We start from the raw sequence: 15,333 nt of genomic DNA on the forward strand, positions 1-15,333 counted from the left end.
ACAATTTTAAAGGATCTCTATAATAATATATGAATCTGACTTGTTAATTCCATTTATCCTGAACTAAATCAAATGCATTAATATTTTATGTAGTACAAACATATTCATTAATCAGGTAATATATATGAATCAAATTGATCACTCTTGTGTGTTGTGAGACTTTGTTTCTGTAGCAGTGTCGAAATCACTTTTACATTTTAATATTTAAAATTGGTGCCTAATAAAAATAACTACTCTGTGTAGGGCCACTACTGTCTTTGTGTAACTACTTTTGTAGATTATGATAGCAATGAAAAATCTCAGGTAACTTTTCTCTTCAAAGCTGAATTTAATTGTAGACTTTTCAGTCCTAATTGCCATAATCAGGAAAAGGGGAACAAAATATTTTTTTGTTGAAACTGGTATTAGTAAAAGTGAACATTTATCTGTTAAGTTGTTGTTAAAAAAAGTTCCTGTCAATTGATTATTTCTTTAGGGAAGGAAATATGTCCCTGTCAGTTCTAGCTTTGGTATCATTGTCACTCTCACACAAATGTGAACGACTTCTAACTTTTCTCTGATATGGCCTATAAAGCAGTCTCCAACAGCTTCTCAGGACAAAGATGGAAGAGCAATAAATGTTACCAATAACACCTACACCTTAAGAATTATTTATTTTGGAGAAAAAAAACAAAAAAAGTACATATCTTAAAACTATGCATTTTCTTCTTCAGATGCAGAATACACCAAAACACAATTTGAAACTGTGGCTTCTTCAGAATCCTTGCCTCATTTTCTGGTTGAACCAGAGGATGTGTACATTGTAAAAAACAAACCTGTCACCTTGATCTGCAAAGCAACACCAGCCACACAGATTTACTTTAAGTGCAATGGTGAATGGGTGCATCAGATGAACCATGTAACAGAAGAGACCATAGATAAAATTACAGGTAGGTCTGCACTTATTTCAACAATTGTGAAAGTGCAAGTCAAGTTAGATGTGTGAAGATGACTGAATGCTTAATTAACTATTGTTTTGTCTGGAATTCAAAGACCGCAGGTGTAACTATTACTATTTTGCAGAAGCTAGATGCCTGTGTGTGTAGTTAGATGGGTGGGTGGTGTGTGGGCATCATGGTTACGGCTGCAATAATGTGAACAGTTTATCTGTGCATCCCAGATTGCTCTGCATGTGGAAAGCAGTGAGATCATTGGCTTAATTACTTACATTGGGACCTGGCTGCTTTTTAACCTTATTTGAATGGGTGAACAATGCTACCTTTCCCACTTAGAGCAGTTTTCAGTAAACCTTCCTGATGGTTGGTACAGATGGACCACATTTTTTGCAAGGGATTTTTAAGCTGGCTTGCGATGCAGGCGTTCTCATTCATACTCCATAAGGAAATCTTTGGCCTTCCCATCATCATCAGCAAGTTTTGTCTCTATACCTCCTCAAAAGGCTAATGTGAACAGTCACATGCTGCATTTGTCAATCACACAGAGGGGCTTTGTTATGTTCATCAAAACCCACTACAAATGTATAAATCAGAGCAGGAATAGGCCATTTGGTCGCTCGAGCTTGTTCAGTCATTTAATAAGATCGTAGCTGAACTTGATGATGGCCTTCCACCATTCTCTGGGGAACAGTGTTCTGCTATCTCACAAACCGCTGTGGGAACTGTTACCGATTTCTTCTTAAATGGATACTCCTTATTTTTAACTGCACCAGCTAATTCTAGTGCTTCCCTGAAGGGGAGACATCCTTCCAGTACCATTCTGTCAAGTCCCCTCAGGATCTTGTATGTTTCAATAATATCGCCTCATTCTTCTAAACTGAAATAGATACATACCCAACGTACTCAACCTTTCGTCATAAGGTAAGCCCCTAATCCCAGGAATAAGTCAAATGAAGCTACACTAAACTGCTTCCAATGCAGTTATGTCCTTTTTGTTTTAATAAGGAGACTAAAACTGTACAAGTTCTCCTAGATGTGGTCCCACCAGTATCCTGTACATCTGTAGCAAACCAGCCTTACTTTTATATTCCATTACTCTTGCAATAAAATTTCATTTACCTTCCTAATTACCTATGTCTGAATACTAGTATTTCGTGATTCATGTATTAGGACTCATAGATTCTGCCATCTCTTCCCATTTAAATAATACGTGCTTTCTATTCTTTTCTGCCAAAGTGAACAAGTTCACGTTTTCCCAAGTTATTCTCTATCTACCAAAATTTTGTCAATTCACTCACCTATTTATATACTTGTGCAAACTTCTCCATTGTCTTCACAATGTTTCCTATCTATCTGACATCTATAAATTTATCCAAAGTGTTGATAACGAATATGAAAAGTTAAGGTCCCAGTACTGATCCCTTTGGCTCTCCAATTGCCAACAACTTGCCAACCTGAAGATGACCCATTTATGAAGTCTCAAACAGTCATTCATATATTCTAATATGTTGTCTAATTCTGTGCAGTAATTTAGATGTGTCACTTTGTCCAGAGCACTTTCAAAGTCTAAGTGCACACATCTACGGCTTCTCCTTTATCCACATTGCTTGTATCTTTGTCACAGAACTCTAATAGATTAGTCAAACACCATTTTTTTTGCCACAAAACAATGATGACTCTGCCTGATTGCATTGATATTTTGTAGGTTCCCTACTAAAACCTCCTTTATAATAGATTCCATATTTTCCTAATGACAGTAGTAAGTGCTTTGCAGTTTTCTAATTATCTCCTTCCATTCTTGAATAGTTGAGCTTCATTCACTATTTTCTAATCTAATGAGATATTTTTTGAATCAAAGGAATTTTGGAAAGTAAAAATCAATTATCTCCTGTCTCAGCTGTTATTTCTTTCAAGACCCTAAAATGAAAACCATCAGGACCTGGGAGTTTATCAGGTTTATGTATCCGTAATCTTTCCCTGCTGTTTTTAATTGTTGTAAGTTCCTCCTTTCCACAACCTCCCCCCAACCTTGCACATTTTAATTTATAATTATTTTGGGATGCTTTTTGCAGTCTTTACAAGGAAAACAGATACAAAATGCCTCTTCAATTCATCCACCATGTCCTGGTTTTCCATTGTTACATCCCTATACATACACTCTAGAAGACTAACCTCAATGTACTACTTCTTCAAAAAGTAGAAACCCTTACTATTTGCATTTATATTTCTAGTCCGCCTTCTCCCGCAGTCCAACTTCTCCTTCCTAGTCATTTTTTGCATTTTTTTACTGTTCTGTTTAATCTTCTGACTAGCCATTTCTTCTCATGTAATTGGATATTTTTGTCTCTCAAGCTTCTTAATTTTGTTTTCCTCAAAAAATACAAAGAGATGTGTCCTTTCCCTAAAATCTTTTTCACTAGAATGTATCATCACTCAGTAACAAAACACCTCCTTAAAAGTCTGCTGTTGCATCCCTCCTAAAATAACTTATCAGTTCAATTTAGCCAGCTCCGTCGTCATTATTGCATTCAGATAAGTTTAAATTACAAGTCTTTGGCCCACTCTTCTGTCCTTCAAACTGAATGCAAAATTAAATGATTTAATGATCGTGACTATCTAAGAACTTTACTATAAGGCCATTAATTGATCTTGTCTCATTCATCATTACCAAATCTAGAAAGAAACATGCTTTCTAGTTTGCTTTAAAATATACTACTCTTAGCGAAACTGTCCCAGTTTCTCTTTGAAATTATCTTCCGGGCTACCTTTGTCAACCTGGTTCATCCAAAATCACCCATGATTAGTGCTTTATCTTTCTCACAAGCTCCCTTTGTGACTTTCTGTCCATTCTATTCTACAAATATTTTTACTGTTAGGCAGATTTAACCTACTCCCACAAATGGTTTCTTACTTTTTACTGTTTCTTAACTCAAACTGATTGCACATCTTGATCTCTGTCTATTCTACTGATGTGATCTTTAATTAACTGAGCTACCTCTCCACCTTTTCTTGCTTCTTGTCCTTCTGAAATGTCATGTCCTATTGAATATTCAGTTCCCACATTTGTCACTTTGCAGTGATGTATCTGTATAACTATCAGATCATGCTAATTTATTTCGAGTTGAAGTGTCAAGTTATCCCTTTGATTATGTTGGCAACATGCATTCAGATAATCAATCTTAAACAATGTTGTCTTTTAGATCTTTTCTCATCCTATAGTCTGACCTACTGATAGACACTTAAGTTTTTATATGCCTTGTGTTCCTACAATACTGTGATTATTGTTTTACCCCAGTGTTACTTGGACATTTTCCTTAAGGGCTTTAAACTAATTAGAATGAGGGTTTGGCAGTATATATCAGCATTTGGATGATACCTAGAGTGGGACAGAAAGGGATAATGTACAAACATAGAAAAAACAGAGTCGAAAGAAGAAAAAAAAGTTAAAAAGGCAAAGTTTTTGGCTCTTTATTTATTAATAATTCATTTTGTTCTGAATACAACATGCATTAGAGTAGAAGTATGATCTTATAGCCATTATGGAGGCATGGTTACAAGAAGATCAAAGTTGGAAACTATATATTCAGGAGTAAGTGACTTCTCAAAAGGATGAGCTGAATGGTAGGTATGGTGGCGGAGCTTTATTAGTACAGGATGGGATAAGTATGATAGAGAGACATGACTTCAGATTAGAAGGTGTAGAATTCACAGGGGTTGGGGTAAGAGATAACAAGGGAAAGAAGACTTGGGCAACACAGTGGCTCAGTAATTAGCATTACTGCCTCACAACACCAGGGACCCAGGTTCTATTCCAGCCTCCAGTGACTGACTGTGTGGAGCTTGCATATTCTCAGTGTCTGCATGGGTTTCTTCTGGGTGCTCTGGTTTCCTCCTACAATCCAAAGATCTGTAGATTAGGTGGATTGGCCATGCTGAAATTGTCTATAGTGTTCAGGGATGGATAGACTAGGTGGATTCACCATGGCAGATATCAGTGACAGGATATGGTGGGGTGGGAGCTAGGTCTAGGTTGGATGCTCTTTGGAGGGTCAGCATGGACTTGATGGGCCAAATGGCCACCTCCTGCACTGTAGTGATTCTATGAGTCTGCTAGGGCTAGTCTATAGGTCATCTAACAGTGGCTATACAGTAGGACAGAGAATAAGTGGAGGTTGAGGGAATATATTAATCCTCTGTGAATTTAATCTTCATGTCAGTTGGGAAAGTCAGATTGGCAGTGGTAGCCATGGGTGAGCATTCATGACGTTTTTGGGACAGATTCATAAAATAATATATTTTAGATCCAAACAGTAACCAGGTTATTTTGAATGTGATAATGTACAATGAGGGAGCTTTAATAAATAATGAGTAAGAGATCCCTTGGTGACCATAGCATGGTAGGATTTAGTATTCAGTTTACGAGGGGAAAACTTGGGTGAGAAACAATTGTTGCTAAACTTAAATAGTGGTAATTATAAATGAATGAGGGCAGAGCTATTGGAATATACTGGCAAAGGAGTTTAGCAGCCAACCGAATAGTTGCAGATATTTAAGAAAATAGTTTGTGACTCACAATAAAGATGTATCTCAGTGAGAAATGAAGGATTGTAAGAAAGGGCTAAAACAACACAGGAAGTAAGGATAGTATCAAATTGGAAGAAAAAATGTACAATATGATAAAGGTTAGTAGTGAGCAAAGAGGATTGGATAAGTTTTAAAAACCAACCAAAGATGACCAATAAAAACTGGGGAGATAATAAATTTTGAAAGTAAACTTGCAAGATGGACAGCAAGAGCTTCTTTAAAGGCAAAAACAGGAAAAGCGACACTGAAGTAAACATAGCCCCTGAGAGAATGAGGCTGGAGAAATAATAGCACAAAACCAGGAAATGACAGAGGAGTTTAATTAATACTTTACATCAATCTTCATGGTAGAAGACACTAATAGCATTCCTGAATGACGAACCAGTCAGCAACAAAAAGGAGAGGAAATAAAGATAATAACTAGCACTGGAGAAAAAAAAATACTAGGTAAACTAAATGGGGCTGAAGGCCAATAAGTCCCTTGTACCTGATGGGATGCATCCAAGATTATTAAAAGCAGTAGCTACAGAGATAATGAATGCATTGGTAATAATATTCCATGAATCCTTTGATTCTGGAAAAGTGCTTGCAGGATTGAAAAACTGCCAACGCTAACACCTTTATTCTCAAAACAAAAAGAGACAAAAATCAAGTAACTGTAAGCCAGTCAGCTTAACATCTGTTATTGGGAAATGTTGGAGTTTAATATAAAAGGTATAATAGAGCATTTATAAGTACACCATTGAATTAAGCAGAATCAACGTGGCTTCATTATGGGAAAATCATGCCAGATATATTTATTCAAGTTATTTGAGGTGGTAGCAACCAGAGTAGATAAAGGGGAAGCATTAAATGTCAATGTATTTGGATTTCTAAAAGGCATTTGATAAGGTATTGCACATAAGGCTACTTAATAAGATAAGATCCCATGATTTTGGATGTGGTATTTTAGCATGGATAGAGGGCCGACTAACTAATAGACAGACAGTTGGGAAAAGCAAGACATTTTCAGAATGGCAACCTGTAACTAGGGACTAGTGCAAGGGCCACAAATGTTTACAATATATATTATTGACTTGGATAAGGAAAATGAATGTACTCTTGCCAAGTTTGTGGATGACTCAAAAATTGGTTGGAGAAGTGGTGAGGATGAGACAGAGTCCATACAAGGATATAGAAAGGGTAAGTGAGTGCACAAAAACCTAAGGGATGGAATATCATTTGGGAAAATGTAAGGTCATACAATTTGTCAGGAAGAAGAGGAGCTGATTATTATTTAAATGAGAAAGACCACCGAAAGCTACAGCATAGTTATTTGGGTGCCCTTGAGCATAAATCACAGAAAGCAAACATATAAGTTTAGCAGGTAATAGGGAAGGTATATGAATGTTGGCTTTTACTTCAAAGGGAATGGAATATAAAAAATAATGAAGTTTTGCTAAAACTACAGAAGGCATCAAAACCAGAAGTTGCTGGAAAAGCTCAGCAGATCTGGCAGCATCTGTGAAGAACAAAGTCAGAGTTAACGTTTCAGGTCCAGTGACCCTTCCTCAGAACTGGGAAAATGTAAGATCATACAATTCTGAGGAAGGGTCACCACACTCGAAATGTTAACTCTGATATTTTTCTTCACAGATGCTGCCAGACCTGCTGAGCTTTTCCAGCAACTTCTGTTTTTGTTCCTGATTTACAGCATCTGCAGTTGTTTTGTTTTATTTTATAGAAGGCATCAGTTAGACCACACCTGAAATACTGTCAATAGTTTTGGTTGCCTTATCTAATGAAAGGTATATTGGCATTGAACGCAGCCCAGAGGAGGTTTGCTGGGTTGATCCTGGGTATGGAGGGATTTTTTTCAGAGGAGAGGTTGAGTAGATTGGCCCTGTCATCATTAGAATTTAGAAGAATAAGAGATGACCTTATTGAAGCATATGAGATTCTAAGAAACGTGATAGGGTAGATGCTGAATGGCTGTTTCTGCTTGTGGGATGGCCTAGGTCCAGAGGGCATAATCTCAGAATCTAATGGCTGCTTATTTAAATAGACGAGGAGGAATTTCTTCTCTCAAAAGGTAATGGATCTGTAGAATTCTTCACTGCAGATGGCTGTTACGGCAGGCCCTCAGGAGTGAGAAAGACAGATCTTAAATCAGTGAGGGAATCCAAGGTTGTGGGTAAAGGCAGGCTTGTGGAGTTGATGATTGTCGTATCAGCCATGGTTTGAATAGTGGAGTAGACTCAGCGGGTTGAATGGTCTACTTCTGCTCCAACACTTTATGGTATTGTGTCTTCAATTTCCCTTCTGCTCACACGATCCCTCACCCACCCTATTTAGTTTAAAAACACGATCAGAAATTGCTGGGAAAACACAGCAGGTTTGGCAGAATGTGTGGAGAGAAAACAGAGTTAATGTTTCAGAATCAGTGACCCTTATTCAGAACACCTTATTTAGTTTAAAACCTTTTGCACCACCGTAATTATGCAAGTCTGCTCCCACTATGGTTCAAGTGAAGACAGTCCCAAAAATACAGCTTCAACTTTCTTTGAAAACCCTTTCAAGATGTTGGAGAAATTTTCTCTCAATCCTCTGTTGTAGCTTCCATCTCTAGAATTCCAACATGTCCACCATACAAATAGTTAAAATCTCCTAGACTTAACATATTGTCCACAATTCTGGATGGTTAGCTCAGTTGGCTGAACAGGTGGTTGGTGATGCAGAATGATGCCAACAGTACTGGTTCAATTCCCACAATAGTCACATCACTAGGAAAGCCCTGCCTTCTCAACCCTTCCCCTTGCCTGATGCTCAGTGACCCTCAGGTTAAACCACCACCAGTCATCTCTCTCTAATCAGAGAGCAGCCCTATGGTCCCCTGTGACTATGGTGATTGTACCTTTACTGCATGCACCAGAGTTAAAAATAAGGCATGAAGTAAATCTTATGTGGATTTGACATTGGCTTTTTTTGTTAATATCTGTAATATATTTTGGTGTAACAAATATAGCTTGATCTGTTGTGTGATTTTTTTTGTGAAAACGAATAATGCAAATCGTGTCACTTTGCTTACAGAGAGTTGGAAAATACAGTTCTGTAATGTGGGTTTGCTAAAATCGAGCAATAATTTCTCTTTCCATTCCCAGAAGAAACATTCTTCCTCATAGTGGGTTTTCTATCACCTTTTCTTTTACATTAACAAGCCTTACTCTTGACTTCAACAAGTTATTTCTCTGTGACTCACTGTAATTCATTGATCAATCACATCTGATAATGGTTTGTCTATACATGATGATGGCTGCCCATAATTCATCCCTTAATCACACAGCATGAGTTCATATGCCGTTATCGCGAATATTTTTGTAAAGTATTTATTTATGCACTGCGCACTGGATTCATTTATGGGCTGATCCTCCCTTGATTTATTTTGGGTTCTCTTCTCCTTGTCTAGCTAAATGTAATTTGTTTTGAGCTATGTCCTACTATTGTGAATGATTTATTTCTTTCTCTTCTTGCTGTCACATACTTTGTGCTCCCATTTGTCACTTGAGGTGCCCTTCCTTTTCATAGTTTGATCATTCAGTATCACTTGAACTTGTTTCACTTGAATCCTTGTATCACTTGAACTGACCATCTAAAGATGTTCAAGAAAAGCAGTAAAATTTTAACTTTTAAGATACTGTTTCATTAGCTTATTGATTGATGTGTCTGCTTTTCCTGGGATCAGCCCTGTGTTCATGATAAATATACCACTGGAGTCTACATGACAATGAACCCGAATTAGACTCAATAGTGATAGTCACTCTTAGAGTAAAAAGATGACCATCATATACACTATCAACATGCTGTCAGTGGAGGAATATCCATTTAAAATAAACTGCAAGTCTCCCCCTGCCAGTCAACAGTCAATCATTCTTACTGATTGATATATTCACCAGCTGCATTGCTCTTACGATCATTGTAACCTGTATTTTAATATCTAAGCAACATTGGGCAATTGGTGATTGTAGAATATTTAGAAGCACATAAACAGGTGACTGTGTGAAACAGATTGGTGATACCTTGGAGTTTAAATTATTGGTGCCAAGTTGCTCCCCTTTAAGAGCTTTTCTGTTGTCCTCATTATCTGCCATGTTTTCAGTAAATCTTTTATAACGAGTCACAGTTTCTCTATCAATATTTCATGCGTTTGAAGTCAGTTTTCAGCTATTCAGAGAAATTGACAATCCAGATTCCAGCACTAGAATGGATGATATGTCTCAGAGGCAAAAAGAAAATGGTAAGTTTAATAACTTTTTGGAAAAAAATACATAAAATGTCAAATATGTATTATTGAGGAATCATGTCAAACTTGACATTGAAAAGTAGGACAGCAAAGGCAGAAAAAACAGAGAGACAGTGAGAAGTATTTTGTTTTATTTTAGTTAAAATGTTTTAAAGCCTTCATTTTAGTAAAGTAACATAATAACAGAGGCACTATTGACCTGTTGAATATCATGGTTTGCTTCAATTTCCCCAGAGAGCCTGCATAAACTCATAAAGTAGAAGATGTGAATGACGAGAACAATTGAATTACTTTGCATGTTATCAGGCAATTGAGAGAAAGATATAACAAAAGTGAAGTGCTTGAAATTATTGCAAATTTATTGAAATATTTTATTGTCGTAATAGTTAAATCCAATCTAAGTAGTTAAATAGTTATGTACTTGATATAATTACTAATTGGCAGGAAAAGAATAGTAGCATTTTGACAGATAAAATTCAGTCTACATTAGATGATCTGGATATTAAACTCATGAAATAGGATTAGATGCTGAGCTTCCATAGATGAATACCTTATGGTTTGCACAATGTTTTCTGTACCTGTTAGAAGACCAGAGTGTTTCATTGAAAATATAAATGCACGTTATAGGTGATCCCAGTATGTACTTCACAATAATAATGAACTAATTTATTCTTAGTTTTCTATTATCTGTCATGCTGTAACAATAAAATTGATACACTATTGACAGCCCTTCGTCAAAGCTGCATTCGACTGAATGTGGCATCAAGGAGCCCTGGCAAAAACTGGAATCAATGGGTATCAGGACGAAACTCTCCGGCGGTTGGAGTCATACCTGACACATAGGAAGATGGTCGTGATTGTGGGAGGTCAATCATCTCAGCTCCAGAACATCTTTGCAGGAGTTTCTCAGGGCATTTTCTTGGCCCAACCATCTTCAGCTGCTTCATCAATGACCTTCCCTCCATCATAAGGTCAGAAGTGGAAATGTTTGCTGATGATTGCGCAATGTTCAGTACCATTTGCAACTCCTCAGATACTGAAGCTGTCCATGTTCAAATGTAACAAGATCTGGACAATATCCAGGCTTGGGCTAAAATGTGGCAAGTGACATTTGTGCCACACAAATGCCAGGCTATGACCATCACCAATAAGAGACAATCTAATCACCGTCCCTTGACATTCAATGGTGTTACCATCACTAAATCCCCCACTATCAACATCCTAGGGGTTATCATTGATCAGAAACTCAACTGCACTCACCACATAAATGCAGTGGCTACAAGAGCAGGCCAGAAGCTGGGAATACTGCAGCAAGTAACTAACCTCATGACTCCCCAAAGCCTGTCCACCATCTACAAGGTACAAGTCAGGAGTGTAATGGAATACTCCTACTTGCCTGGATGAGTGCAGCCCCAATAACACACAAGAAGCTTGACACCATCCAGGACAAAGCAGCCCGTTTTATTGGCATTGCATCCATAAGCATCAATTCCCTCCACCACTGATACTCATTCGCAGCAGTATGTACTATCAACAAGATGCACTGCAGAAATTCACCAAAGATCCTCAGACAGCACTTTCCAAATCCAGGATCACTTTCATCTAGAAGGACAAGGGCAGCAGACATATGGGAACACCACCACCTTCAATTTCCCATCCAAGCCACTCACCATCCTGACTTTGAAATATATTGCTGTTCCTTCACTGTCGCTGGGTCAAAATCCTGGAATTCCCCCCCCAATGGCATTGTGGGTCAACCCACAGCAGGAGGACTTGAGCGGTTCAAGAAGGCAGCTCACCACCACCTTCTCAAGGGCAACTAGGGATAGACAATAAATGCTGGCCCAGCCAGCGACGCCCACATCCCATAAAATGAATATATAAAGATAAAACTATAAACCAGTGTCATGGATTTTGTAGAATCATAGAATGTTTGCAACACAAGAGACTGTTTTGCAGAACACCTACATTCTGTCTGCAAGAAAAGACCCTGAGCTTCCAGTTGCCTGCCACTTTGACACACCACCCTGTTCCCTGGCTAACATCTCTGTCTCAAGCTTGCTGCAGTGTTCCAGTGAAGCTTAGCGAAAGCTGGAAGAACAACACCTCATTTTCCACTTGGGTGCCCTGCAGCCATCCAGACTCAGTATCGAGTTGAATAATTCTAGAGCCTGAACTCTCCCATGACCTAGCCCCTAAACCCACACACCAGGCCTTGTTATGACATAGTCTGCCATTACACACTAGGTACTGTTAGCCACTAACAGTTTCCATTAACTGCTATTCACTCTCCTAGCCAGATCGTTATCCATTCCTTTGCCTGTTCAACTTCTCTTGTCTCTCTTTGTGTTCTATCAACCTCTATCGCTTACTCTTTAACCCCTCCCCCCACCCTATCTTCTGGATATAAAACAATATCTTCCTAGCTACCATTAGTTCTGAGGAAGGGTCACCGAATTTCTATTCACTAATGCTGCCAGACCTGCTGATCTTTTCCAGAAACTTGTGTTTTCGTTTTTGATTTACAGCATCCACAGTTCTTTTGGTTTTTACAGAAGGCCATTTCTCTTGTTGAGTCTGTGCTGACTCTTTGCAATTACAATTCACTCCCCAGATTTCCATAGCCTGGCAATTCTTTTCCCCCCATTCTGATATGTAACCAACTTCCTTGCAAACTTATGACTGAATCTTACTCCACCACACTGCCGGTGCAATACAGATCCTAACTCTGTTTTTCAAAAAAAAAGATTCTCCTCGTTCTTGTTTTCTTGCTCGTCGTCTTAAATCTGTCTGATTTCTGCAAATGGGGAGAATTTATCTTTGTCTACTTTATCTGTACCCTCTGTAATGTTGAAGATTTCTATAAAATCTCTTAATCTTCTCTTCTCTAACCTCAGCTTCTCCAAATCTATTCATCGAACTGAAGTCCTTCATCCCTGGAATCATAGTGCAGAAAGTCAAGCTCTGTATAATCTGTAAGCCATGTATCTTCTTCCCAAAGTGGGGTGCTGAGAACACAAAACAACACTTCAGTGAGGCTAGACCACTGTTCTATGATGGTTCATAGTTTCACACTTTATCCCTGTATTTCTAAAGTTCAGGACCTCATATAACTGTTGATCTGTTTTCTCAATCTGTCCAATTACCTTCAACGTGTTGTGCGCATACACAGACAGAAATGTTAACATCATAATAGTTTGACTCAACGATCCCTCTTTTTTACTATCAGGTAACTAATCCAAAGAAGGGTGTTGAGAATTACCTATGGTGGGGTTTGGGCTGCTATTGTAATCATAAACCAGCTTTCATGCTGTACTTTATCGAAAGCATTTTGTCAGTCAATGCAGGCCTTATCAACCCTTTCTATTGCTTCATTTAAACACGATCCACCTTTTAATAAATCCATATTAGTTTTCTTTAATTAATTTGCACTTGTTCAAGTGATTATTATCTTGAAATTGGAGTCTGGCAGCAAAAAAAAAATTGCTAACTACTGATGTTAAACTATTTTGAAGTTGCTGGGCTTACTCTTCCAGACATGACACACGTTTGAACAGGTGGGACTTGAATCATGAGCCTTCTGGGCCAGAGGTAGGAATGCCGTCACTGTGCCACAAGACCCCACATAAAGTTTGGATCCGAGACTGGAAAGGAGAATTGACATCAATGAGTGGATCCTGCGTACCACAATAAATATATTTCCTTTTTCTCATCTCAATGTTGATTTTTTTTTTCAAATCAACTTGTTCAGATGTGTTATGACACACCTCTGCAGCAGGTGGGACTTGAATCTGGGCCTCATGTCCAGACTGACGCTACCACCACACAAGAACTCTCTTTTACAGTTTTATTGCTTGCATTAAACTGTTAATTTAACCAGTAACTCTGGTGAATGATCGGGTCAGGATTATTCTTCTGGTTGCTGGAATATTCAAACACCTGTGTATGTCTTGGGAAGTTATTTCATTCTTGCTTCTTTTACAAACGTTTGACATGTTGCTTATCATATTTGACATTTTTTGACATCCTTACTCTAGTCACACAAAAGAATGTTTAACGTTGGATTTAATGTGATTTTGATCGTTCATTTGCGATTATTAATTAATTATCAATTTAGTTATCCAGATGAGGCATCTCCCTTGTGTGTCTGATTAAATCCCAAAGCAATTCTGCTCATCTGTCTGGTTGTAACTATTTTGTAGCTCTCATATCTCAGAAACGAAAGCTGCTTGACATCTCTTGACCAAAGGTCATTTTTTTTCCTCCTCCAAACTGTGTGACTGATGCACATTTTGTAGAATTTCCAAGTATCATGTAATTCAGCATTAATATTAAAGTAATTAGCATCATAATTTGAATCTATCCTATCCAGTGTACTCAGCACATTGGAAAATATCCTGGCACATTGCCAACAGAGTATGAGGCAAAGTGCCACAACCTTCTTTACTTCCTTCAGCATTATGTCATCTGTGGCAGAGTAACTGAGGAGGGGGAGTGACATTAATTGCTATGAAAGATGTAAATAGTGTGTGTGCCCTTCTAATGAGTAAAACATTAAACTAATGGATAAATGGATCTCATGGATCCCCTACCTACATATTTTTTATCCGAGTGGCAACGTGTTTTCAACCCTATTAAGAATGGGGGCACTCTATGTCCAAATTGGCCTTGATTTTAACTCTCCCTTTCACTTCACACACTTCCTAGTAAGAAGACTATTATTTAAATGAGACCTGGTAGTTAAATTGAATGAGGCAGAGATCCTGAAGAGGTTTACTATCTGATCCGTACGCCCTTCCATCCCAAAAAAAAACTCATTAGGCTTCTGCAGACAATTATATTTTTTTTAAAAAAGCCTGTGGGATATCAGGAAATAGAACAATAAATAAGCACAGAGGATTTCAAATTTGTATGTCAGAATAAATCTGATGGAGGCTTGCTATGCAGTCTATCAAAATTCTCTATTGTTGTTTGTTGCACCCTCCCAAGCTATGATAGGAGTGCTATCCACCCCCTTAAACATTCATGGCCTCCATTGTTAGTGTACGGTAACAGCAGCCTACCATACGTAAGATGCGCTACAGCAACTCGCCAAGCGTCATTCAACAGTATCTTCCAAACCTGAAACCGCTACCACCTGGAAGGACAAGGATAACTGACAATTGGAAACACCAACCCCTGCAATGTTTCCTCCTATTCTCAAATTATTTTGACTTGGAAATACATCCCTGTTCTTTTACTGTTGCTGAGTCAAAGACCCAGTAGTACAGAACCTACCCTCTTAATTGCTCTCCTCAATGCCCAACAGTACTAGGTACGTATTCACATCATACAACCTGCAGTGGCTGAAGTGGGTAGCTCATCGCTACCTTCCCAAGGGCAATGAGTGATAGCAACAACATTAAGCTGTCCAGCTGCATCCTCATTCCATGAATGAACATCAAGAAATAAATGTCTTGTTGCTTTCAGAAATGCAAGATAAGCATGATGGTGGTGGATATGGGACAGAACAGCGTGATGGTGGTGGATATGGGA

At 38.2% G+C, this 15,333-nt stretch overlaps 1 protein-coding gene across 1 annotated transcript in view; it reads left to right on the plus strand.

Annotated features, from left to right (window-relative positions):
* unc5a (unc-5 netrin receptor A) overlaps window positions 1–15,333 on the plus strand; it is a 264,346-nt gene that overhangs the window by 28,234 nt on the left and 220,779 nt on the right. The window contains exon 2 of the mRNA XM_048603964.1: window positions 714–929. Within this exon, the coding sequence (XP_048459921.1) occupies window positions 714–929 (216 nt within the window). The remainder of the gene's footprint in view (window positions 1–713; window positions 930–15,333) is intronic.

This window comes from Rhincodon typus, chromosome 12, assembly GCF_021869965.1.
Source record: "Rhincodon typus isolate 14 chromosome 12, sRhiTyp1.1, whole genome shotgun sequence".
Taxonomy (NCBI): domain Eukaryota; kingdom Metazoa; phylum Chordata; class Chondrichthyes; order Orectolobiformes; family Rhincodontidae; genus Rhincodon; species Rhincodon typus.